Here is a 27350-nt window from a genome sequence, read left to right as displayed (position 1 = left end):
GCTGTGTATGACATCAACAGTCAAAACGCTTTTGTGCTGTTACCAACAGCTCTTTCTCTCAAAACAAATTCTGCAACTCTACTGTGGACCTTCAGATTCCTAAATGCCTGAACTGCTGCCCTTATTTTTTTTCCTCTAAGTACCTTGATGGACACACTGTCTTTTGCAAGAGCCTACTTCTTGTGTTGTAAGACAAAATTCTTTATCATTTTAATCTATTTGGTAGTCTTTCACAAGTAGTGTTTTCCTGGGCTCAGTTTTGGGGCCAGTCCTGTTGAATATCTTTATTAATGGTCTGACCATGGCGATCAAGTGCACCCTCTGTCAGTGCGCAGGTGACACCAAGCTGAGTGGGAGTGCCAATGTGCTGGAGGATAGGAAGGCTTTCCCAGAGGGATCTGGACAGGCTGGATTGATCAGCTGAAGGCACTTGTATGAGCTCCAACAAGACTAAATGCCGGGTCCTGCACTTGCGTCGCAACAAGTGACCCCATGCAGAGTTACAGGTTTGGGGCAGAGTGGCTGTAAAACTGCCTGGCAAAAAATGACTTGGGTGTGCTGGTCAGCAGTGGCTGAACAGGAGCCAGCATGTGCCCAGGTGGCCAAGAATGCCAATGGCATCCTAACCTGTATCAGAAATAGTGGCCATCAGGAGCAGGGCAGGGATTGTCCACCTGTACCCAATACTGGTGAGGCTGCACCTTGATTCCTGTGTCCAGTTCTGGGCCCCTCACAGCAAGAAGGACATTGAGGGGCTGGAGCACGTCCAGAGAAGGGCAACAGAGCTGCTGAGGGGTCTGCAGCACAAGTCTAATGAGAAACACCAGAGGGAGCTGAGGTTTTTTAGCCTGGAGAAGAGGAGGCTCAGGGGAGACCTTATGAGTCTCCACAGCTGCCTGAAAGGAGGGTAGCCAGGTGTGGGGTTGGACTGTTCTCCAGGTAACAAGTGACAGGGCAAGAAGTAAGGGCCTCAAGTTCTACTGGGGAAAGTTTAGATTAGATATTAGGAAAAATTTCTTGACTGAAAGTGTTATCAAGCATTGGAACAAGCTGCCAGGGAAGGGGTTGAGTCACCTCCACTGGAAGTATTTAAAAGATGCATGTATCACAGAATCACAGAATGGTTTGTTTTGGAAGGGATCTTGAAGATCATTTAGTTCCAATGCCCCTGCCATGGGCAGGGACACCTTCCACTACGTCAGTTTACTAAGACCCCATCCAGCCTGATTTTGAATGCCTCCAGGGATGGGGAATCCACAACCTTGGGAACTTGTTTCAGTATCTCACAACTCTTATCTAAAGATTTTCTTCCTAACAGCTAATCTAAACCTACTCTCCTTCAGCTTAAGGCCACCCCCCCTTATCCTATCACATGCCCCCATGAAAATTCCCTCTACATCTCTCTTGCAGGCCTCCTTCAGGTACTGGAGTGAATTTGCCAAAAAGGCAGCTTATCCAATGCCACAGACTCTGCTGCCGGCCTAGAAGACAGAAGTGGAAACAGTCTTTGCAGAGAAAGGTACCTCTGTAACAAAACCAAACCATGAATTCAAATGCATTTATTTACCACCTTTTTCTTTCAAAAGGACTTTAGACTACAGTCCAAGAACCACACACAAAAGGACTATGCCTTTAGTTATGCCACATGGATGCTGAGCACACTGGCTTCAATACAGTTTACAACAGTGTGGTGTAGTGTCAACTAAAATCAGAGAGAAAGTGAAGGAAGCAGAAAAGACTTACTTCAGAACAACAGAGAAAGCAACTGCAATTTGGAAAAGTGCTGTGGTTTCTTTTGCAACAAGTATGAGACTTTTCAGCTGATGGATCACTGGGCAGGTAGCTCTGCAGGCTACACAGCTAACCAGTATAGGGAATGAGCACTTCCTGCTGAAGCTTCAAGCAGTTTTTCCCAAAAAATACAGGTTTGCTCTGCAAAATGTCTCATTCAAGTCCATCAGCAGCCAAAACCCAGAAGTCATAAAGAGTTTAATGCAGCTGAAAGGAAAAAAATCCCATCTGAGGATATCAAGTCCACAAGGAATTAACTCTGATTTCAGGGTAGAACACACCATAAATCCAATTTTACTGAAACTGAAAGGGAGCAGCATAGGATTTGAAAGATTTTAAAGTTTCCTTTCTGGGCTAATAACATACATTTAAACCAACAGTATAGAAAATCTCTACTTTTGAAAAAGGTTCAATTTTTACAAAACAGCTGTGCTACACTGGTTCCATTATCTCCTGGCTATTATGTCTTGGCTATAAAACACAGCTGCAGGATGGGAAAATTTAGGGCACCGTATCAAACACACATTGGAAATTTATTAACTTCTTGACTTCACATCCTTTGGAAAGTTAAACTAAGTCAGGCTACACAAAATCAGTCTGTTACCCTGGATTCATTTCTTCCACCACAGTTTATGGGAAACTATGCCTACCATTCAGTTTTTGTCACATTAGTATTTTCTGACCTTAACAGTCTCTGACTCCAATGGGATGACAGTTAGACGATTGTAGTTTCTGATCCTAGGCTGGTAAGTTTTTCTTGGGCTGGAGCACATTTTTAAAATCAAAACTAGCTATAAATATTTTTTAAATAATTTTTTTTAAAGAATCAAAGTAAGGCAGGAAAATGCTTTCTTTGGTAATTTTCCTCTATAATTTGTCATTCTCAGTACAAAGAATGATCCACTGTGAATTATAAAAATTTTAATTTCCAGGTATTGGCCTTACAGAATTACCTCTAGTGTGCCATTTCAGCCTCATTATTACAATCTTATAAGCTTAAATGCTGTTAGCAAGGTCAAGGTTCAAAACACTAAGTGATAAGTTAATAAAAAGACTTCAAGAAATTACACTCGAGCCAGACATACTCTCCAGCCTCTGAAAAAATGTTGCCAAGCTCTAAACCTTATTACAGATTGGCATTTCAAATATGACAAGACAGATCATCGCATTCAAAGGTAAAGGCACCATTAGTCTTTCATTATTCTCTTTCCTTCATTCAACTGCTCTAATGAAAAAGTAGGTCATCATTTCTCATCAAAAATATTAAAATGGTTCACTACCTGAAGCTCACTGAAATATCAATCACCTGATATAACAGAAATCTGTAAGAGCATATTTCCATCAATACCCATCTGTGAATACAGTCACTGGCTTAAGACCTACATGTATCACAGAATGGTTGGGGTTAGAATGGACCTCTGGAGATGATTCACTCCAGCCCTCTGACAAGCAGGGTCACCCAGAGCGAGTGACACAGGAACATGTCTAGGTGGGTTTGGAATGCCTCAAGAGAGGGAGACTCCATGACCTCCCTGGCCAGTCTGTTCCAATGCTCTGCCATCCTCAATGTAAAGAAGTTCTTCCTCGTGTTGAGATGGAACTCCTTGTGCTTTAGTTTATGGCCATAGAAGACCTCCTGGTTACAGGTTTCTGACCCCAGAATACCTATATGCACTAGGAATTAGAACTTTGCAATGAAACCAGTCTAACTTGCCTTTTCCCTAAGGATATACACATGCTACACCAAGTCCCAGCTGTGCAGCTGTTGACCTTTGTTCAGTTTTTGACCTTTCAGGGATGCATTCCCCTCTGAGAACAGTGTTTTGCTTTCCAAACACTCTACTATCCTTTGCAGCAGGATATGACATTTGTTAGGCTATTTGAGTTTCCAAGTTTGGGTTCAAACCAGCTCTCATCATAGTCATGAGAGAAAGAAATAATTCTGTTCTCCCTTTGCAGCACCCCCATGGCAACCTCAGTTCTTTTTTCATGCACAGAGGATTGATCACTTTGTGGTCAATCATTCTCCCATTTTACCCACTTTAACAGGCAACTGCTCTGAAGTGTTAGCAATCAGGCCCAGTAACCTTTAACCAGTCAGGATGACAGCTGTACCAGTCTTGCTCTTAGGCAGACAACAACATTTTGCTAGGGGCTGGGAAAGCTACAGTGAAGGTGACAGCATTGCTCCTGCTCAAACTCCACTTACAAATGTTCTGCTGAATCTACATCCAGGTGCTTCTCTTTCCCATTAGGTATACTGTGGTCAATGACTATTGTTTCAGTGTTGGCTAAACAGAATCCATTTGATCGCATGATTTCTGTTGGGAGAAGAAAGAAAACAAGATTAAAAAAAAAGCTGGAAAAGAACTGTGTATCATATGTAATTGACATGGCTATGAACTGATATGTGCACATGACATTGAAAATCTGCACAGGAAAGCAGGAATGAAGAGTTGGTTTCACAGCTTCTTAAATCTGCAAGCTGACAGTGCTCAAGTAATTTTATTCACCTAACCAATTAATGACACAGAGCATCTGAAGCAACTACCGCTACCAAATCATAATTGTATTTTTCTTAGACAGTCCTAGGCTTAAGCAAAAATAAAAAAGACATAACAAGATCAAGTCTTAACCTTACAAGTTAATTTAACCCCTAAGACATATAAAGAAATACCATGTTTTACACTGCCCTTGTTACTGCTTATTTGTTTCTAACTGTGTTAGAAGCCTCCAATACAGTATATCTAAAATTGACACCTAATTCCACTGACTTACTATCGTGGGGAGAATTGATAACTAAAGAATAGTATCTGATGTGAATAAGAAGTTAATCACATCTGTGCTCTATGGAAAATCAAACTAGGCAAATCACAAGGATTTCTTTCGAATAAATGCACTTTTTAAAAAAAATCAGCACTAACTTAAGTAGGATAACTCTTAATCTGCCTCAAGACACTATGACCTTGTGTTACAGCCTTGCATTTTCAGCACAACAACAAAAAAAATTAGCCTGTGGTACAAAATATGGCAGGCAGAAAACACACCAACAAATTTCACCTATATATACAGTCCAAGCAATGAACAGGAGATGGGGCATGAGAGAGGAGGTAATTTTTTTTTAACATGACATGCTCCTCATTAAGGCAAAGTCAATACTCACTTTGAGACTCATCTTTGACTTTCATTCCATATTTTACTGCAGCTCACTTTAGCAGAATACATTTAGGGGTTGTGAAAGCATTGAACCCCAGCAGAATCACCTTTCACATGACTCATCTTAAGCCATCATTGTGTGATAGTGAATTTATGGTGTACAATAAGATTTCCACCATAAATTCAAATTCAGCTTTCATCTTCGAGGGCAGCCCTTTCTCTCTCTCTTCTCCACCACCTACCACTCTGAGCAGGACCTTTTGGGGAACAGTTTGTTTTTTCAGAGAATACAAAACATTTTTGCCTGCTTTTCCAAGACTGCAAGCCAGGTAGAGAGCTGTACTATGAGTAACAGGAATGTCAGTATTTTCCTAGTGTCCTTGACTTGACCTAAGAGTTACAGCATTTCACTGCTGCATGAACTGCTTTACCCATTATCATTTACTGCCATCTACTGACAGTGCTGCCAGACACTGAAACATTTCCATTGTGCAACATCCAGATGAGGCAAATATCAATTAACATCAAATTTCCACCTATGTTCTTAGCATTAATTGCAGCAATCACTTGAATGATGAAATTAATTACCACAAGATGCTTCTGGATAGCTGCATAGGTAAGAGAATCTTCCTCCAGTTAATGAGATATGACTCGTCACTACCAACAATAATTTAGAATTAAAACATGCTATTATTATTCAGCTGAGATAGTTTTGCTAGTACCAAAGAAAACTGATACCAGCTCCTTGTAATATTATAAACCTTGGAGGACTATGTAGTATTTAACTTCAATTAACTGTAAATAAGCTTTTCTGGTGTCACAAAACCAGGAGTTGGCACTAGGTTTAAACAAAGTGTTTCAGTACAGAAATACAAAACCAGGCACACCAGAAGCTCACAGACCTTTTGACAATGGTCAGTAGCAGATGAAGAGGGGAAAGGCTGAAAGAATAGGCAAGGATAGGCTCTCCACTTCACTCACTAGCAATCTGTGGTTTAGAACTTCCTATGTCTCCACCTGTGACAGGTTTCAATGCACTTGTCCTCCACTTCCCTGTCTAATTCCCTTTTGAAGTCACTTCTGCTTTCAGTTCCACCATATCCTATAACAGTGAGTTCCACTCCTTAACTGTGCTTTGTATGGAAACAAAACAATATTATAACTTTTCTTTTGTTTGTTTAAAGCCTGTTGTCTGTCAATGATATTCGATAACCTATAGCTCTTGTTTCAGAAGAAGTACAGGGTAATTGACCTCCTTTATTCACAGCTTTGTAGACTTCCATCATACCAGTCTGTCATCTCATCTCACCTCACAGGTGAAGGTGTCCTTCTTTAATTAACCCCTTTCTTAGACAAGCTGTTCAACAACTTGAATCCTCTCTGTTTATTTGTATAATTTTAAATTCTATTATATCCTGAGATGAAGAAACCAAAATTGTGCATATTGTATTGAAGAGGGAGCTATGCTTCTCTTCTCTGTTTCCCTCTCCTTTCCTAATAATACCTAATGTCCTCACTGCTGATATTGCCCATTGCTTGGCACCAAGCTTACCCTTTCACAGAACTGTATCAATAGCTTCAAAATCTCCTTTCTAAGTGCTAACAGCACTATCATATGTGATGATGTGTAGAAAGGATGGCATTTTCCTCACATTGACTGCTTTGCATTTGTCAGCCTCCCATTTCACCTGCCACTTTATTGTCTGAATGCACTTTGCACAGTATTACAAGGAAAATTATATGCTCTGTATCACAAAGCACTATTGAGAACTACATCTTGAATTGTTGATAGAGAAATAATAATGGGAACAGCAAGGAAGTAATTTTCATTTTTCAATTCTTGTGTCAACTGCGGGTAGATAACAATTCTTACCTGATATTTTAACTGGACTTTGAAAGCTTGGCTGAATTTTATGGACATTGTCATTTTTTAGAACTTGGTCCAAAGGAGATCTCTCAAAGAACGTGAGGACAACTTCAGATCTTGAGTACTTAAAAAGAGAGAAATAAAAACAGACATCCATTTTTAACCAGTAGTTTGCTTTGTCCCTCTTCTCCATTTCCACCCCTTCATAGTATGACAAAAAGACTTATAATAAGTGACAGCTTGGAGGCATCATTACACAGTTCTGGCACTCAGCATTCCTCCAAGTTACTCAATAAACTGCTGCTTCTTTCAGAGTTTGGCAAAGCCCATCACATTCTAATCTGCATGAGAGTGCATGTCACCATGAAGGAGGAGTCAAGCTGGGCTAAATTGGAACTTGGCTTACACACCTTCCAGGGCATGTTTATAATAGTCTTCAGAAGCTTTTCCACTTCATTAAGTCTGGCTTCTATATCATGGGCTTCTTTTATTGTGATGAGCCCTAGAAACAAAGTAAACAGATCATAAGCATAAACAAAAGCTGGCACACTTTAGCAGCCAGAGGCAGCCCCTCAGGAAGATGTGGAACAACCTCAAATATGCCTTCCAAAAATGTCTTTTAAACCAACTGATGATAAAGCATGCACCCCAAACTGAGGTGGGTGTAGTTTACAAGCAGAGTTGCAAGCCTGACACAAACGCAGCTGTTTATGACCATATGTAGGAATTGCAAGACAAGCAGAAGTAGAACCACCTACTCCCTCACCCACAGTTTCACTACACAGCATTCCCAGCAGTGATAGTTAAACAGCCCACTTTCTGCTTCCAAGAACCATTATTCATCCTTTTTTCTGTAAATAAAAAGTAAAAGAAAACCCAAGAAAACCAAAAGACACATCCTACAGATAAGACAGAAAAAAATAAACACAAGCTAAACAAAAGGCTTTGAGAGCAGTTTTGTATTTCTCTGACTGTAAGCCCCAGTGAGTGGCCCAAGGAAAATTTGTCAGTATCATCTTTTTCAAGTGCAAGATAACTGTTAGGACTTTTTTTTCATCTATTCAGTCACTGAATTATCACAGTGCTGCAGAAGGGATTAAGACCAAAATTTCACTGCCCAATATCCTGAATGAAGTATTTCAATGCAATATGGAATTGCTTGGTATGGTGATCTCAAACACTGATACTGTATTTTGCATGTATAACCTGCAGGACATCTCTAACTTTCCCCTCCTCCTGCAGACTGAAGGAAATACAGCACAGGCTGGATGCATGTATGGGGCATATGAGGATAATTAAATCCCAAAATCTCACATCCCTCTAGTGAGTCTTTTATTGCTGATATTTGCAACCTACTTTTTCTAATCAAATCACCATTTAATGTCTACATTTGTGCATCTTTTCTAAGCAGCAGGATGTACCCATGAAAATGAAATCTTTAAGAGAAATTATTAAATATGAGAAGCCACAGTAAACAAACAAACAAAAAACTGAACAAAAAGCTGGAACAGGAAAAGACTATCAGTTAGAATCATCAAAATAAAAAAATCTGCAAAGCAGTCTGTGAGAAAGCACTTTGATATACTACATTGTGTTAAGTAAGTGTATCTGCATCTTCCTATTCAAAAGACAAACACTGAGCCATCAAACACGCAGAGTGTGGGAACAGCTTCCACAAACAGTTTCAGTCTGCACCAGTCCTTGTTGTTTGCTACCAACGAGATACAATCCCGCAAAAACTTTCCAGACAAAAGTGTGACTTGGAAGCTGTCAGCTCTCCTCCAGTTACAGCTCTAAATAAAACAGAGATTGTCTCCAAAGCAACCAGGTTTACTTGACAGTTGTCCCACAAAAGTCCCCTGTTTGTATAAGCCTTTCTCTTGCTCGAGAGTGCTTCGTTTTGCCTGTTTTTCAGCATGGCTATCCCCTCACCCAGGTACAACTCGCCCCCTCTCCTGACAGCAGAGCAAGGCACACCAGCAAGCATATAAGGGAGGTGCTGTGTGTCTTGCTTTGGCTGGTGTACATTACAGTCGGGTAGCTTCACTTGGAAATTCTCTGAAAGGCTGTAAATGTGAATAAACTCATCTGCATGGGTCCACAGACTGCATAGTCGCTGGGCTGTGCTGGACATTACAGACCTGAATTGCATTCCAGCGCCCTTCATCATCCTAACTATGGGGTGCAGGCTGGGTGGATTTGCTTGGCCACTCCACAAATAGTTCCCATCCCACATTTGGATTGAGCTCAAATTTTTCAATGAAAGGGCTGTCATTTTCCCTAAAAGAAAGAAGAAGCTGCCAATGGCCCCACAGCTCAGACACCCATCCATGATATTAGCAACACACTGCTGGCCATGCTGCAGTCCACATCAAAAACACAGAGAAAACAGAGCCAGCCACCCTGGTGCCAGCTGCCATGGGGTGCTGCTCCACTTCTCCTGCTGGTCTTGATCCATTCTGCATAAACACTGATACAGCCAGAGCAGAGACTGCCCAGCTGTGGCTCCCACCTCACTGCTGATCCACCAGAGATTCAGCTTTCAGCTGCTCCCTCCCAAATCTGCCCTCGATCTCGGACCATTTCCCAGATAAGCATGCACTGTTGGAACTAGTATTTTACCAGGAAGAGGGACACTTTTAAACAAATGAAGATATTCAGTCTAGGAGGGGGAGAAAAAGAAAAAAACCAAAACCACCTCAGCAACAACCCTGAGCATTCATCCCATGAGGAAAAGCAGCCAAGTGGTCAGGACTTCTCTCATTAGTAATCAGGGAAAGCATCTGCAGCTCCACATGGTCTTTTTATGCTTCACCAAGAAGTCAGACAAGGCTGTCAGCCTGTTGCACAGTCACAGATCGCCCCGTGGGAGGTTTTACAGCTTCTTGCATTCACAAGGAATTTCCAGCCCTGGTATATTATCTCCTTCCACCTCTTGGAAAGACACCAGCCATGCAAATCCACACTCCAACCTGGAAACTGGCACAGAAAACTTGTAACATCTGACACCATAGAAGTGTTTCTTACTGAAGCTTTCAGTAATATCAAAACCAAAAAGCAGACAGCGTAGGAAGGAGGGTGATACATCTGCCTGGACAGCTTCCTATATATGTGCTCAGTGATTGCAGATGTGCAGCTTTGGGATGTAAGGCTGCTGACCTTAAATGAATTCCCCATACAGGGAGCTCAGTTTGGCCAGGCTAAAGCCTTTATTTTCATACATCTGCAACCCAAACAAACAGAAACCACTTGACTGGCTTCATATACATATATTTAGGCCTGTAATTTCTTCTGCAATTGTCATGAAGTTTGTAAGGCCCTCATTTATCTTAATTCTACAAGTCTCGGTTTTTAAAAGGTAACAGATGCTCTTGTGGTTTTCAGTTAGTCATAGACCATGATCCCACAACCTCAGAGACTGCTCCCAACCACACAGCCACGCTGACCAGAGTGAGGCACTGCCTGCCCAAGCAGCCAGGAGGAGTGGAGGTCCTGGTCCTTCCTTTCCATCCCTTTCAGAACTCTCTAACTGGCTGCTGTCATATCCACAGCACCCACATGCATGAGGAACACTGGGGTTTCACAAGGTAAAGTCTCTGGTGTCAACACTGGCTTAAGTTGCTCCCACCCTCCCCTGCACCTCATTTCCTCTCCCACACCACAACACAGAGCTGTTTCTGCTTTGCCAGCACAATTAGGTGAGCAGCATGGAATACCTCAAACCACTCCTGTCAGAGGCTTCACCTCAGGAAACCCCAGACTCCACAGAAGAAGCAAGAGACTGCAGGCGAGGATGCCCCATCCAAGCTCCTTTCTCACCCAGGCACTATATTAAGTTTGAGCAGACGCCAGAATTTGTGTAAAAAAGGGCCACAGAACCTCACCCAAGTTTCCAGGCCTATCCTTCACTTTGTGGGGGTTTCTCCTTTGCCTGTCTTCTTTTTCCTGTTTGGAAGATTTGTCAAGGCAGAAAGAAAGAGGAAAAAAAATGCCAGAGACTGATGTAGGATCTCCAGACACTGGAAACGCCTGAACAAACAGACACACAGACATGCCAGCTGACACTGCAGACAGAGCCCAGCACCCTCACCATTCATTAACCCTGACACAAATGCACCAAAATGTGGATGCATCTGAAGTGTGTGGGACCCCCATGCCACATATGAAGCACCCATACCAGCAGCTACAACATGTCCCGAGGCTATTGTCTCTGCCCATGGGCCATGAACACATGTCTAGCCTGTATTTCCATCTGGGAAATAGAATTTACTACCCAAGAACCCTTACTCTGTTTGATATAAAATAAAAATAAGATACCAGTAAAGCAGCCAGTATCTTGGAACCAGTTGTGCTTTCTTCACTTGTTCAGTCATGCAACAGAGCTGAACTCAGAGCTGGGAAATTTGTTAGTGAGGTCATGGTGAAAGGCTGTTCTCATGCCTTTTTCTCAGCTCTGGCCCTTGTCTGGACTGCTAATGGAAAACATGCACAAACTCCTCCCAGGAAAACTTTGCTGTCTTGTTACCTACACTGTACTTGGACATATAGCTGTTATTCCAAGTGATTTAAATGCTATAAACACCTTTGTTTATAGGGTTTGACATTAACTGGGGTCCTGCTGTCTCCTTTTTTTTGCCACAAACCCTGCTGCCAAATACCCCAAACTTGTAAGATTCCTTCACCCTGCACACAGGGGAGCCAAAGGCTGGGTGACAGGAGGGATGACACTGCCTAACCCAGTGTGGCACTCACCTGTGCCTGGGAGACTGCTTTATTTTTATTACATAATCAGTGACCTCACTCAATCCTTTTGACATTTTCTCTGCCCCTTTCCAGACCAAGAGCCCTGGGCAGAACCCTTAAAACTGAAAAGGATTTGCTTTCTGTTTTAGGCCAAGCGTAAGTAACAACTCTGCACAGAGCAACATGTGTCTGGAAAAGTATGGCACAAGCAGCACCAGAAGCCTGCAGCTTTGCTCCTCTCCTGGCTCCCTGGTGCTGGGGCAGCTGCAGGAGGCTGGGAGAGCAGGCCAGCAGCTGTGTACCTGGCACGCTGGCTCACAGCGTGGGAGAGGGGCCCAGAGCTGCACACAGGCAGGAAACGAGCTCAGCAGCAGGGGAGAACGCACAGAGAGCCAACTCCTGATGTGAACACACAAGCCTTGGTAGGGCTGTCCTATTACTGCTGTGAGCCACCAAATCAGCAGCTAATGACATTCTGAAAACCACAGATAATGCACCCCATGTTTGTACCACAGGAAGCAGGACAGGAATTGCAGCATGTGCTTCATGGCTCATAATGAAATCACAGAGCAGTCCTGACAGTCAGCATACACAATGAGCATTGTCTCAAAAATCCTCTAGTGCTCTCCAAGGAAGAATGAGTTCATGCCCAAGTCAAGTATGTATCTGTAATATCATGTCAATGACAACACACAGAAGTCTGTTTCTCTGCAGATGTACAAGTCACTATGTATACGTGATACCAAACTGTGGGCAAACCCCATCTTTTCAGTCTGAAGGACTACACCTCATGTTTTTGGTCAGTACAGGAGTAAAGAATGTCCAAAAGATACCCTATTTTCTCAAAATCAGTTCTATACATACAGGAAGCTGAACAAGAAGCCAAGGTGTACTTCCTAAGATACATGCAAGATAGAATGCCAATAGTCCTAAATGCTGTGTGTTTCATGAAGATTAAAGTTGCATTGAACCTCTCTCATCTAATTGTCTTTCCACTCCCTATAGGGAGACTGCAGAGTAGGTATCAAAGGGAAAAAATGAGTAACAACTAAATCCAGAGAGAAACCCTACTGTGTTCTGCTAATCTACACTGCAAGAAAGCTTTGAGGCTTATAGATTTAAATCATGAGTCCATTCTTCTCTCTTTGCACAAGACTCCAAGCAGCAGTTAGGGATTTCAGATCTTTAGGGAAAACATATAAGCTGCCCTGCATGGGAGACTGCTACTTTGCTGTCTCTCCTGACCAGACTTCAAAGGGAGATGTGCCCCTTTTCCCCAGTCACAGCATTCATTACCACTGCAGTGCTAAAACTTCTTTATCCTTTTCCCTCATTCCTCCTTTCCCTTACATATGTTCTAAGCCTTGTGCACACACACAGTCCAGGATGCAGGTAGATGGAGCAATAGAAGGAAGGTCCTAGTCATTAGAGAATAATGTTAAATTAAAGAGTCTAATTTGTTTCATCCAAAGTAGGGCCAGGTCCAAAGTCTGATCAGGCTGTTAGGGACCACATCTAGACAACTTCTGAACAGACCCTACGACAGATATTCCACAGAAATATGCAGAAACTGAAGCTAATCAGCTGGCACATGGATCAGGGCTGAAACATGACAGACAACTCAGCCCCATTTTTTCTGCTGTTTTGCTTCTTTGCACTGCTTCCTATCTGCTTAACTGGGTCTTCTCAACACCATTTCAGCTGTCATTTTCTCCTGCTTCATGGCCACCATACCTCACTCCTCCTAGCAGCTGCCAGGTAGGATCCCTCCTCACCCCAAACACTGTTCCCTCAACCTTGCCACCTGTGAACTATGGAATTAGCCACCTCTGGCTGGATTCTGAAAAGGCCAAACCAGCTCCCATTAACGGCTGCCTCCTCTCTGATGAAGGAAAGAAGGATAAAAGATTGCTAGAAGGGCAAAGGAATACTCAGGGGTATGTAAAGGCAGGAAATGAAAAAAAACCCCAGCAGATGGGAAAGCTTGTTTCACACAACTTTTCTTCAATATCTGCAGAAATAACACCACAGGGATCCCTTAAGTCCAAAGACTTGATAAGATCCAGAGAAAGGCAGATAATTACAGGCAATCAGGGATGTCAGATCTTCTATTACTAGAGACCAGGACTGTCATTTTTTTTGTTCTCTGCCTTTTATTTATGCTGTCTTCTGCAGCATCTGGTTCTCATCACCAGGGACAGGATCCTAAAGCTAGCTACAGCACTGGTCTGACTTAAGTCTGGCGGTTCTAGCAACTCCTCTTTGATGCCTCTCTCCTAATTCTTCAACACATCTCTTTTGGGGCAGACACATTTGCCCCCTCCCCTTGTGGGGAAGTTCATCCATCTCATGTGACAGGAGTCACTACAGCCTTTACAAAGGATTTGCTATCAATGCAATATCGCTGACAAGATCCCTCTTGGTGGCATTACTGAGGGAGCAACTAAAAGGACACAGCAGAGCTGAAAAGAAGGGTGGGTGTAGGGAGGTGGACTTTTGACATTTATCACATTGTGCTGCCCTTCTTAAGCTTGATGATGAGGACCAAAATTTTTAAAGAGGTATCAGTACACAAAATGCATGTGAGTCACTCCACATTTTCAGAAGTTCCACAAGGTAGTAGCAAACATATTGAAGATATTAAGATAAATCTGTTTGATGCAGAAAGAGAGACAGCTTTCGAAACCCTGCCCACACCTTTCTTCTTTTGCAGTTCATATGAAGCAGATTCAAGATGGGGAGAAGTCCTGTCCAAACAACAGTGACTGCAATCCCCCAAAGCAAAAGTGACAATGGCCTGAGGACACTGGCATACTCAAACACCCATGCAAAGAAAGGAGGCAAGTTAAAAGCTGAGAAACCCAGACCCTCAAGATGATGCTATCCACACATTGTATTGTTAGTTATGGGATCTTCCAGGATCTCTGGAATGGAGAAGGCATGTTTTGGTGGCAGAACACAGCAGACAGGCTTTCCCCATAGAATTCCCTGTCTCGATGCCTGATGAGCCACAAGAAAGAAAAAGATGTCAAAGAAACATGAGATAGGAGGGAACAAATCAGTCAAAACCTGCTGAAAAATGCAAGCTCCTACAACCATTTTTAGTGCTGATTTCTTATCAGGTGAGAGCTGTCATGAAAACCACACCTCATTTCCATTAATTTCCACCAAAACCTTCCCTGACACATTGCCTTGGTTCACCACAAAAAGGCAACTTGTGTCTAGCTTTATTACAACACAGTCAGCTCCATTTATCTCCATTATTACAAATGAACCATGAAATTCAGCTGATAAAAAAACAAACCCAGAAGCCACAAACTTAATTTTGGTTATACAGTTCTGCTAGAGCCTGATAACCAAGAGCTGCATCTTTTGTCTGCCAGACAGAAGCTCTGAGCAAGCTCCACTAATGAACTGTTGACAATGTCAACAATGAAAAGAGCACAATAGATGCAGTGTATTTATCTGTATTGTCACAGCACCGAGAAACAGCTGCTGTCTGTGGAAACCACTATGCTGCTTCTGTAGAGCTCCCTCTTCTCATAAATCACACTCCCAGATGGTCTTGTAAACAACAACAAGAAAAATGCAGCATATAGAAAACGAAGTTATGAGTACAGCATTTGCAAGCAAACAATGTTCCTGGGCAGGCTCCTTGGGAACTGCCCTCTGTGTTGGGCACATCCCTCCAATGGCAGCCCTGGAGGAGCTTCCCTGCACAGGCACTGGGACATGGCAAACAGCTGATCACCTGCTTCCTGCAGGAGGATGGCACCCCAGAGGCAGGCACAGGGCTTGGAGCTAGAGCTCAGCCTAGCCTCTGCGAGGGACTGCTCAGGTCTGCTGCAGGTAAAGTGACTGCTTCTACGCTAGGAGGCAAAATAAAGGTGCAAGGTTTCTACAGGAAATCTCCACCACTACTAGAAAACTTCTATGGATGGACAGAGGTTGAGCACCTGCAAGGTGGAAGGGAACAGAGAAGTTCTGCAGAGCCATAAATAACCACGGATGGCACCACGCCTGTGAGGGAAACCTGGAGGCAAAGGAACAGAGAGGAAATAACAGAAAGAAGAGCAAGGGGAAAAAAGACACGACAAAGCAGAATGAGTCAGAGGAGGCATGAAAAGGAGGAAAATGAGAACTTTGGGAAGAGAGGCCCATCTAGTAATAAAATAAATCTGTCAGAGGGCTTCTGATTTGGCAGCTCAGAGTATCAAAGCAGGACCAGGCACTACAGGTATGTACAATATGAACAGTTACATTGGGAGAGCATCTGAGCCTCTGCCCTGGTAACAAAGGCAACAAACAAGTGCAGAGGAGGATTGCCAGAAACCACCCTGGCTGGCACTCCAAAGGCAAAACAAATCCCAGTTTTGAAAGGCTGCTAATGTGCTCTTTTGGCTTCCTTAAGGGGTTGATTCTGCCTGCACTGAAGTCAGAGGTGAGGGAGGTGTGTGACTGCTGACTGTATTGAAGCTGGCTCAAGTTCAAGGATAAACCTTAGATGAGACCTCCTCACAAATGGTATTTAGAGAAAATAGGAAAGGAGTGGGGCAGGGAAAGCAAGAGTCCTTTTCCAGATGTATACCTCAGTTCTGGTGTCTGTTTGGTCTGCTGCAACTATTTCTATTTCCATCAATTTTAAGTCAGCTTCTAAGTCCATAGCTCTGCCTTTCTCAAGAAAACTGATTAAATTCAAAAGTAGACTTTGCATAGAGAAACAGACAGTTTAGTAACATTAGGCTGTGTTCTTTGCAGGAGTGAACGAACCCGTGTTCTCCTGTGATCCTCTTTTGTACATTTGCCTAGAGCAAGGGACAGGCAGATTTCAAAGACAAATAAAATACTAGCAAGTTACTGGCAACATCACAGTGAATCATACTTAGTCACCCTGCAGGTATGCACATATCTAACCTTGTTTACCAGCTTCCCAGTGAGATGCCTTGTGCTGCTGAACGTCCTTGGCCTTTAGCACCAGTGTACATTCCAGAGAGTGCACTCTGCCATGCGTTCCTACTAGTTACCAAAGACAAGACAAAACGTGGGAATGCCCTACTCCCCCCTGGGACTTCCCCTCCTCTCATATCCAAGAAAAGGTAAGATGAACAGCCACTGCAGACAGCTACACCTCCCATCCTCTCCCCTGCAATCTCAAAGCACTCAGCAGCTCCAGCAAATAAGGAAGGGGAGAGCATTGTGGAAGCTTGTCCGGGAGGATGAGGGGTCAAGACAGGAATGGAGAGAATGGTTTCCTCATGCTGAGCAAGAAAAGGAGCACACTCCTGCACAGCATGAACCGACTGCTGAAGCCAGCAATGAAGGTAACAACCAACTCTTTCTAAAATTGCTGACGTTTTTAAAATAACTACAACCTTCATTTAAAAAGTTAATAACATCAAATAGCTCAAGCTTCCCCTCTCAGTCATACCCCTTAAACATTCCGCACTGCAGCTTGACTGAGCTGTAGGATAATGCTAGTCCTTTTAATGCTCCTTAGGCAAATCTGTAGGGACTTTGGAGTCCTTCAATGCAATGCAAATTTGGCTTGCAACACTTTATCACTTCCTCCAGATAAAAGGCACAGCTGATATTCACCTTCTTTCAGGAAGCCCAAGATAAACACACACACACACACATAAACTCACATACATATGCAAATACATTTGTATATATATAGATATAAATACACACAAATGTATATGTCTAAATGGTAACACACACAAGAATGGGCTTTTGTCATGTGTTTTTGTTGGTTAAAGTACATTGAGCTTCACTGTAGACAGCAGGACATCTGCTTTTAAACATGGCATTAAGAAACCATGCTTACCCAATTAATTTTTTAAAGACTGGACATGCCTCATGCAATCTCTTTTTACATGCAAAGCTTTGCATCACTGTCACTTAGTTAAATGAGATTTTTATGTTTCAACTTTGTCAAGTTATCAGAGGCTGTGACCAGCCAATTTAAAATGTTGGTTTGATGAAGTGTTCTTTAGGCAGAGAAGCATACTCTGCAAAGTAATTTTCTTTAGAGCAGGAGCAGCATAATTTTAAAGAGAGAATTGCTGAAATTGTGACGCACGCTGTAATTGCTTAGAAACTACTCCTGATTTTTATTCTGCCTCTGTTGCAAAGTTAACCCCCACCCTTTCAACAAGCTAAACAGATCATAATCTACTTATATTAGGTTTCGATTTTTCAAATCCTGAACCGATGCTTTGCTCATTCCCCATTCTACTGAATGCAGTGTGCCTGTTCCTGAGATAAAGGTAAGCCAAGGCTCCAGGTTTTAGGCAGAGATTGAGCAACACAGGCTGAGGATGGTTAATCTTTCCCAGCTGCTCATGCATGAATGGTGTATCTACCTGGGACTGTCAAGTAAAGCCAGTGCAAGGGACTATAATCCCATCTGGCTCAAACCGCACAAATAATGCTTTGGAGAGAAGTGAAACGAGTTGAACACTTTGCAAAAGCTCAGGCAGGCTTTAAGACGGGAGAGGAACCATGCTCGCTTGAGAGAGGCGCTGATGAATGAGAAGGGCTTTAGGATAAGCAGCAGCTCCTGTGAGTAACCAATGGGGAAGGAGCACTGGGAGGGGCAGCAGGCCAAGGATCGAGTCCATTTACAGCCAGACACAGCACACACCCCAGTCCAGCTGCCAAGCCACTCTTCAGAGCCCATAAAGCCAGCAAGAAGGACTACGGGCACCCTGGCACGTCAATTTCTAGTCATAGTGACTCTGGTAGGTGCTGTGCCCTGCAGGACACAGCTCGCTCCAAACCTACCCAGCATCCTCAAAAGCCGTGGCCCAGGTGCCACATACACTTGAAGGCCATTATTACTGAGAATTTACTGCCTCTCAGCACTAGCAAAAATCGCACCCGGGCTAAGAGGTGGGGTCTGGCTTCCGCAGGAACAGCCCCATTCCCAGCCTGCACCCAAGCGGGACGAGCCAGCCCCCTCCGGCACCCAGCCCTGCGGACATCTCCCCTGGCAGCCCGGAGCGAGCGGGGCTGCGGAGCCGCGGCTGCCCTGCGCCCATCGCCGCCGTCTGCAGAGGGCACTCGGGGCCCGCCAGCGCTGCCGAGCGCCCGGGGCGGCGGGGCCGGGCCGCCACCTCCCGGCAGCGGGGCCGGGAAAGCAGAGCCAGGGGACACCGGCCGGGGACAGGGCTGCGACTCCCGCCACACGAGGAAGCTTGGACAGGGAAAGGTTTTAATATACGGCACGTAAAAAAAAAAAAAAAAAACAACACACCAAGCCCACCACCAGAGGTTAGGGATCCGGCAGGAGCATGGAAAAAGACCTGTATCACTATAAACACCTGTCAGAAAACCTCCACGGGGAGGCAGCCCGGGAGAGATCGCCACTGGCAGGGAACAGAGCTCGCTGTCACACAGGGACGGCCCAGGAATGAAGTCCGGTGGGTTTGCTCCTCTACGAGCGGTGGAGACCCAGTTCAGAGAACAGCAAAACGCAGACCCTCTCCAAGGGGGTCCCACTAGCAAGGTGAGAGCTTGGGAAAACTTACCCACCCTCTCACAGAGAAAATTCGGCACAGAATATCGGCTTTTGCCCGTTCCTGTCAACCAAATCATTTACGTCGTAACTCAAACAAGTGGGGGGACCGGAAGGGCTAGGTGTACACCCATTTTCAGATGACTGGATGCTCCTCACCACTCTACACACTTGAAATACGTCAGAGTAGAACACGTAACTCTACCTAAAAATTACCCCAACAATTAAACAAACTAAACCCAACCCCGCAAAGACATCTAGGGTACATCCTGCTTCTGCAATGCCTGAGCATGGACAACATCCCTCGAGTTTGGTCAATCCACTTCAGAAACTGGAAGAGAACAGACGTCTCTACTGAGCGCTGTTGCAATTCCCGTTTCACAGAAGTTATGCGAGGAATTATGCCAGCTCCCAGAGTTGCTCCGTCCCCTGGCAAGAGCCGCAGCCCTTTTTTTTGCCCTCTCCTTGTGGCAAACAACATAGCAACATGCGGAGATTTTTCAGCTACACCCTTTTCCTTGCCAACCTCCCCCAACCCTTCCTCGGGGAGTCCGGAGGCACCGGAGAGGGGCAGCGCCAACCGGGATCCCTCTGCTCCCCCAGCCCAGCCTAGCGCGGAGCCGCGCAGCTGGAGACAGCAGCAGCGATACTGGGGTCACCGTCCTGCGTGGAGCCCTCGGCTCCAAATGTACAGTCAAAAAAAAAAAAAAAAAAAAAAAAAAGAGAAACACAAATCAACATCCCGGGAGGAGTTTCCGACCGCAAAACGCCCCCGCAGTTTTTCTGCCCCCCCCCGCCCCGTCCGGTTCTCAGCTGCTCCAGCTCCTCTCCCCCTTCCTTCCGCCGAGAGGGACCGCTCGCTCGCCCGCCCCCCCGTCCTCCCCGGCCACCGCCACCCCGGAGAAGCGGCGGCCCAAACCCGCCCGCCCAGCACAGAGCCCGTCCACATCCAGGGCAGCGGAAGCCGCTCAGACCTTGGAGCAAGGGGGAGCGGGACAGCTCGGGCCGGTCCTCGGGAAAGGAGTCGAGGAGCCGCTTGAAGAGGCGGCCGAGGTCAGAGTAGCTGCGGTGCAGGTAGAGGATGTTGCGGTCCGACCACTCGGTGCGGATCTCGTAGAACTCCTCCTCGTCGCCCCGCCGGCTGATGATGAGCCGCCGGATGCCGTTCACCCAGCAGCCCCGCACGTACATGTTCACCAGCGAGGTGCCCTCAAACACGGCCGAAGCCATCCCGCCGCCGCCCGCACATCCCCCGCCGCCGGCGCAGGGCGAAGCGCACCGCCCCGCGCCGCCGTGGCCAAGTTAAGAGGAGGAGGAGGAGGAGGAGGAGGAGGAGGAAGCGAGAAGGGGAGTGCCACCCGCCACCCGGGCTGGCCCTGCCCGCCGGGGCTGTGTCGCCTCCCGGCGCTGAGGAAGGCTCGCTAGTGCCTCATAGACGGCGGCACCCGCACCCTGCCCCGCCGAGCCCACGGCGCCGAGCGGGACGGCCCTCACCCCCTGCGGGGCGGGGAGCAGGGTGGCTCGGCCCCTTCTTCTCGGCTCCGCAGGAAGGCACAGCCCCTCCCGTCCAAAGGCGGGGGGACGACCCGGTCCCGGAGCCAGCGGCCACCCCTTCGCCGAACCCTGCGGTCCCCGCGGGGCGAGATCCTCCTCTTCCTTCTCGGGACGTTTTCGTAGACACCGCAGACATAACGAGGCATTTTTTTTCTCCTCGCAGTGACCCCAGAAGTTTTTTTTTCGGTTTTTATTTTTTTCCTTAAGCCTCCGTCCCGGCCAGCTGAGGGAGGAAGAGGGAGACTGCCAGGCTGTCAGCCGACAGGGCGGATCAGCGCCCCCGCCGTGCCCTCGGTGGAGCCCCCGGCAGCCGAGCCTGCACCTCCAGCGGGAAGGGGCGCCAGCACAGAGAGGGAAAACAGGAGGAAGGGAGTACACAGCTGGTGCCTGGGACTCCTTCGGCCTTTTAATAATAGTCTGGCGGGACGGCATCCCTGAAGGAGCCTCCAGCAGCATCGCGTACGGCACGGAGATGGGGAGGTCTGTGCTGCACATACAGTCCCTCCTTCCCGCCGGGACCACATGCCATGCGGTGCCCGAACGCCCAGAGAGCGGGGCAAGGGGAGAGCTGGGGGGTCACAGCAGTCGGCAGCAGACATCTGGCAAAACCGGAGCAGCACTGCAGAGCAAGGAAGTGTGTGGGAGATGCCTGGATGCCTGCAAATGCCTTGGAGCTGCGGGGTTAAGATATGCCTACTGAAGGTGAAGCAAATGACAGCGCAGTGATGTAGGATGCATCATCCAAAACGGGATTCTGCTGGAAGGCAGTGGCCTCCGGCATCAGGCTTTCTGAGGGAGAAGGGCTCGGCAGGGCCAAGGGAGGCGGGGGGAACTTCCCTGGGTCATGCCATGGCCCAGGGCAGGAGAGATCCTTCCTGTTTGTATAATTTGGGGAGGTCAGAGGTCGATACACTCACACTACTATAAAATTTAAGCCAGTTTCTGCCAGAGTGACATCTGTGGCTCAGGAGACCAAGAATTCACATGGTAAAAATTCAGGTGCTGTTTAACCTCTCAGAAAAGCCAGCAGAGCCCATAGGAAAAACCACTGTTACAAGGATCAGCCAAAAAGCAGTGCTTGGAGAGCACCACGGCTGGATCAGCTTGGGGTAGCACAAATAAGCATGATGGGATGGCACAAGGGTGAAAGATAATAGGTTTTTGTAAAATGCATAATTAAATAACTAAACCACACTCTTTTCAATAGATAGCATTGCAGGTAAGCTGCCTGCATCATTCAGGTTCCACATGCCTCTACGTTAAAGCAACTCCAACAATTGTAATGATGTCCCAATTGTGTATTTTCTGTTTTGCTTCTACATAATAGAACTGGGTTTAGCTCTCTCTGAAGCACAGTCATATACAGAGAATGCAAACAAGCAACTGAGCCTCATCTCTGCAAACAGAAAGGCACGTGACTGTTTGCTGCAGCCTTGCTCTATTGCACCTGCAGACATTTCTTTAGAGAAATCTGTGGTTTTGAGAACAGGTGGGCTGTACTTAAGATGACAGAGCAGATCCTATTCCTGCTAAACTGACTTCACAGAGAACAGTACCAGGCCCAGAGCTGTTGTACAAAACCAGAAAAAGCAAACAACCTGAAGGCACTTGTTTCCCCTAAAGAGATGTGTAGCCTTTCACAGAGCAAAACATGTGGCAGAGAATCACCTTGGATCACCACAAAAAGAGTTTTCACATCACTGTCAGGTTAGACATGGCCCAGGTACCACATATTAGCTGTTCAGAGAGTTCAGTGTGGCTTTACAGGAAAGGAATTACTGTGAACCTTTGTATTGTAGAAAGATTTCCACATAGCTCCTTTTGTTCAGGGTAGGCTTTTGTAATCCTTCCTCTTGTTCAACTACATGGTGGTCTTTCCTGTTCTTCAATATAAAAAAACCCAAGCAAATAAAATGCCTTCTCTTCTGGCACTTGTTGTGCTAACCTGAAATAACCACACACCCAAAGGAAGTGAAACTCCTAGGAAGAGAACCCTGAGAGTAACCCCCCTTTTTTTAAAGATACCAGCCTTGCACTGCTTCTGTTTAAGCAATGAAAGCACTTGACTTCTGCTCATTCTGACTGATATTTTCTGCATTTGCAATAGAATGGTTTTTGCTGTTGCTGGCCTTCCCACGACCTGTGTGTCACTCAATAAACCTCTGAGGCTCTCAGCACTGAGTAGGAGCTCTGGCTTCAGTTGGACTCCACAAGGTCGTAGCTGGGGGTTCTCAATTTGGGCTAAAGTCGGCATGTGCGATCCTGTAGGTTTAAGCATTAAGTAATTGGTTCTGTTTTTCTCTTAAGTCTGACTGGTGCTATGCTTCCAACTTACTGAAAATATTCAAGTCATGCAAACCCCGGTGTACCTGTCACTGCATGCTCACAGAAAATGAGCCTAAGCTGAAAATTCTATACCTAAAGGGCTTGAAACTGTCCCCCTGATGCCAGATCCTACTGAATTTTACAAGTGTGAAAGATAGAAGTACTCCTATGCCTAATGCTGAACATGCAGGGTCAGTTTGTTATTCCCCTAAGAGAACGATCCTGTTTCAGAAAAACATTAATCCAGTAAGTCCAGAAGTACAACATCCCCTTTTGGAGTGAAAAATAGAACTGTGCACAGCTTTAATCCTGCCACTGAGCATTTCTGGCACTTGTTGCCTGGGGCCAAGTTGGAAACCCACTACAATCTAATCTCAGTCTCAGCTCAGGTGGCAGGACAGGCACATATATATGTCCTGTCTCCTCCTAGGTCAGGAAAGCCCCTATTACAGTAGTGTAATGTTGACCACACATTAAATATGAGCACAAGAGATATTCATGAAAGTTGGGTTAGTAATAAACATCTATTACTCTGTGGCTCCAGAAATGTTTTCCTTTTTTTTTTTTTTTTTCCTTCCACGCTTACATGTGGAAAAGTTTGCTTTAGACTAGCAGTGTGCTGAGGAGGATGGTGGAATTCATAAGCTTATCTGCTCCATGGAATGTAAAATGGATGTTCAGGAAGGCCTGACAGTCCCAAAGGACATAGACATCTTCCAGATGAAAGTATATTTTATTATTAGCTCTTTTTATTGTCAGAGTACAACTTTTAAAAATACTGAGCTTTTAAAAATACTGAGAGGCTGGGCCTTTACATTTGAGAAGTTTTTTACATATATGCAGCATGGAAAAAGGCACTGTGCCATGGTTGCTCCTCAGCAGAAAATGGGAAAATGTATTTGACTTTATTTAAAGTAGAAAGATATGCTTTATTAAAATACATTTTATTCCTTCTTGTGTGACATACAGTTTTATTATTTTCCATTTTTAAATTTTGAGACAAAAGCCATTACTGGCAATTGCACTTCAGAGAATAAAGAGCTAACAACCTATGTTTTATCCACTTGCATTTTTGTGATCTTACTGTCTCACTGGCATCATAAAATGTTATGGGAATGCATGCATTTGCTTGGCCATTTATTAGATTGATTTTAACCTATCAATTTTATGGTCTTGCCTTTTACTTTCACAAACTTGTAAAGGATTTCATTCTTTTAAAATGAACGCAGGGTACCTTCCACATACTCTTAATAACCTTGCTGAAAGGACTCAGGCCCTGTAAAGGTTGCTCTGACCAAACCAATGCAAACACAATCGAAGTGATGCAGCAAAATTGCCTGGATTTGAAAACATGCCAGGGCCAAATTATGGTGCTTAAGAAGCTCAAGGGCAGGTAAGTCTTGGCTCTTATAACTGGGTTATGAACTGGGGCTAGAAACACAAATGAAGTCAAATGAGCTTGTAGCTCTAACATTGTCCTGTGACATGTCAGCCCTACTTTTTCAGGTTTCTTCATCAGTGTAGTGGAAATTATAGGGATACTCACCTTCTGTCATATAAAAGTAGGCTATGAAGACCTCTAAAGGCTATTTCTGTACTATCTACATTTTTCTTAACATGTCCTACAGCCTACAGTCCACTGCAGCACTTTCTTCTGCCCTCACTATAGTCCTCAAAAATTACTGTCTCCAAAAGTGCATCGACATTTAGGAGGAACTTTATCTTAATATCTAAGAAGATCTCTCCCTGTCATTGTTTCAAAGTCATTTTAGAACTCCTTTTTACCATTATGGCTTCAACACCCTCAGCACAGAGGCATGATGATTCACCCTCTTTCTGTCCACATCTATGAACTATATACTTCTCAGGGGGGGAAGAGGATTTTCTACTATTTTCATAATTAAAGTCCTCATTTTTGGCATTTTGGCAGGCTTTATATTAAGTAATAAGGAGAACTGCAAACAAGGGATAAAGAAAATTTTCACCATAAGGAATAAATGAGCCATATCTTTTGTGAGCATGACCTGACCAGTGGAACTGGCAGGTTTCATGACTTCAGTTTGGATCATTAACCTCTTTAAAGATTATTGTAACGGTGGCAGCCACTAACCAGCCAACATGCATTTCCACCTGAAACCAAGGTGAGTGTCTCTGGGACAGGGACACCTAAAGGTGAAGCTCCTCATGGAAAAGCTGAGTTGGAACTCAAGGATGGAGGCAGGCTGTGAACTGCAGGCAGCCTGGCTTTGGCAGCACTGTCAGAGTTATGGTTTCTGCACTACAGAGATTACCTCTGCCAGGTGATCATGCTTAAAACCAAATTACGGAGGTACAGAGCAGGAACAACCAGACAAGGGAAGACAAGGGAGTATTTCCTTTAGCTGCTACTGCCACCAAAACTCAAGGATTGCAAAATGCTGATCTAAAAAATCAGTCTAAATAACTTCTGGTGCATCACCCTGGAAGGAGTCCAGGAGGGGCAGGAGAGTGACAATGCCTGCCATGGGTTAAGAGGCTCTCTGGTTGTGCACAGAGTTCCTTTGCACAGGGAAGCAAAAATTATATCCAAGCTGCCTGGCTCCATTAATAATTACCACTTACTATTCAATACCTGAAGTCATTTAAGTCAAAAGGCCACCACAAGTCCCAGGTCTGGAGTCGTCTGTCAGCTTTTGTCTGGTGCCTTTTTAAAATCTTTCTGTCAGAGAACGTGGATGGCCTGAACACTGCGGTGAAGAATAGGGCAACATTTCCATCCTCAGCTATCAGATTTGGTAAAACAGGAGACTGGAGTGTTTGCAAAGAAGTTCAGTTAGCTCATTTGCCTCTGTTGCCAGTGCAGTGCTGGAGTAACAAAAATCTTAATCAATTGCTCAACAAAATAATTCGTAAAGCAAGAGGGATTTAAATTTTATACACTTACTCAAGCAGTGGAAGGAAATTACAGGCTTTAAAAAGCAGCCCTCTCCTCTGTAATACCTGCAAACAACATGGAGTGGGTGGGCATAGGGTTTTTTTTTTCTGTTCTCCCCAAATATGCACTATTCTGTTAAAAGGTTTTTTTTTTTTTTTTGATGTACAAGCCAAAGTCAAAGCAGCCTCTCCTGTTTTAGCCTCTAGTTCACAGGACATGATCTATTCCTTCTGAACACCTCTGTTGAGGGGGAGCCCTTGATTAAATGAGCTACAGACTGAAACATCCTTTCATGCTCCTGTGGGGAGTTTTGACTGCAAAATGTTTGCATGCATAGCCAGGGCACTGCTGGGACTGTGTATTCTCACTTTGTTCTCCTTCCCTCTCCCTCAGGCAGATTCTGTGAAGTACTGAGACCTCCTGGAGCCAAGGGAGTTTGAAAAGTCCTCAACATCTTTCCACTTTTGGCTACCTCATAATACAGGCATTAATGTATGCACAGCCTATTTTTAGAATCTGTAACATGCTTTCTGAGTAAAAAAGCGCTTGAAAGACCCCTTCTTCTCCCTTAGAGTTGACATTGAATTGGATTTAATAGAACAGCCTAAAATTCCTTCCATTAAAAAGTGTATTATAAATGCTCAAGGAGCTGTAACTGCAGTTGAAAGCTAGGTATATTCCTGCCAAAGGGTAAACTAACTTCATCTAATAGGAGAATATTTCTAGTGGGACAATTTACCCTTTATGAGCCTTTTTCCTGGAGACAACACAGAAAATATGTCTTCACTATGTTTCTAGCAGAGCAAAATAAATTAAATGTACCTGTAGGTTGCTAAGAAAACCATTGGCATCAAAATATGCAAGACAAAATTTATCTGTGTTTTCAGACTCTTAGCCTAGTGCAATCAGCCATCTGGGCAATAAAAAGGTCCACAATGCTGGCCTTCACTATCGTTTGTAATGATCCTTCAGATGGCTTAACACTGCAAATTTGTATTGCATTTTGAAATAGGAAGCCCTAAAGTGTTAAAATAGATGAACATTGTTATCCTGTGTCTGCAGAAGGGGAGACTGAGACACAGAGAAGAGAAAGCAGCTTGCTTAGGACTGCAGAAAGAGGTCATCCTAAAGTCTGAAGTATTTGTAGCATTTGGCATGTGAGTTTGTATACAGCCCTTAGAGAACATACTGTTTTGCAGGGGAAGGAAACCAATCGCAGTGCATATGACTACTGGAGGTGTGTACATGTCCAACAGAGCCATTTGCACATACTAACAAATTATTTTTTGGTTTTTTTTTAAGGGATGAATGTTCTAATGTTCTTCCTTCTCCCACCTCCCCCCACCAATCCTGCGAAGAAAAATCACTCAGTAAAAATGGTAGGCTATGGATAACAACTTCAAACAAGGTATTTTTTTGCTGCTATTGTTAGCAATTGAAATGAGTCCTTTCTTTGCTCTTGCTACACTACCCAGGAGAAG

General features: G+C 44.7%; 1 protein-coding gene and 1 long non-coding RNA gene across 2 annotated transcripts in view; one reads left to right on the top strand and one right to left on the bottom strand.

The window, feature by feature from the left end:
* Positions 1-20569, bottom strand: part of PXDC1 (PX domain containing 1) — a 24210-nt gene extending 3641 nt beyond the window's left edge. Inside the window, exons 1-4 of the mRNA XM_064705359.1 lie at positions 20051-20569; positions 7225-7316; positions 6821-6938; positions 4001-4112 (exon numbers count right to left, since the gene is read on the bottom strand). Coding sequence (XP_064561429.1) covers positions 4001-4112; positions 6821-6938; positions 7225-7316; positions 20051-20306 — 578 coding nt within the window. The 5' untranslated portion in view covers positions 20307-20569. The remainder of the gene's footprint in view (positions 1-4000; positions 4113-6820; positions 6939-7224; positions 7317-20050) is intronic.
* Positions 16762-27350, top strand: LOC135444135 (uncharacterized). The gene is made up of 3 exons (XR_010439176.1): positions 16762-16878; positions 26263-26361; positions 27172-27350. It is a non-coding gene; the product is annotated as an uncharacterized LOC135444135 (long non-coding RNA).

The sequence above is a fragment of the Zonotrichia leucophrys genome, chromosome 2, assembly GCF_028769735.1.
Source record: "Zonotrichia leucophrys gambelii isolate GWCS_2022_RI chromosome 2, RI_Zleu_2.0, whole genome shotgun sequence".
Classification (NCBI taxonomy): Eukaryota; Metazoa; Chordata; class Aves; order Passeriformes; family Passerellidae; genus Zonotrichia; species Zonotrichia leucophrys.
This window is presented reverse-complemented; position numbering and strand designations above follow the sequence as displayed.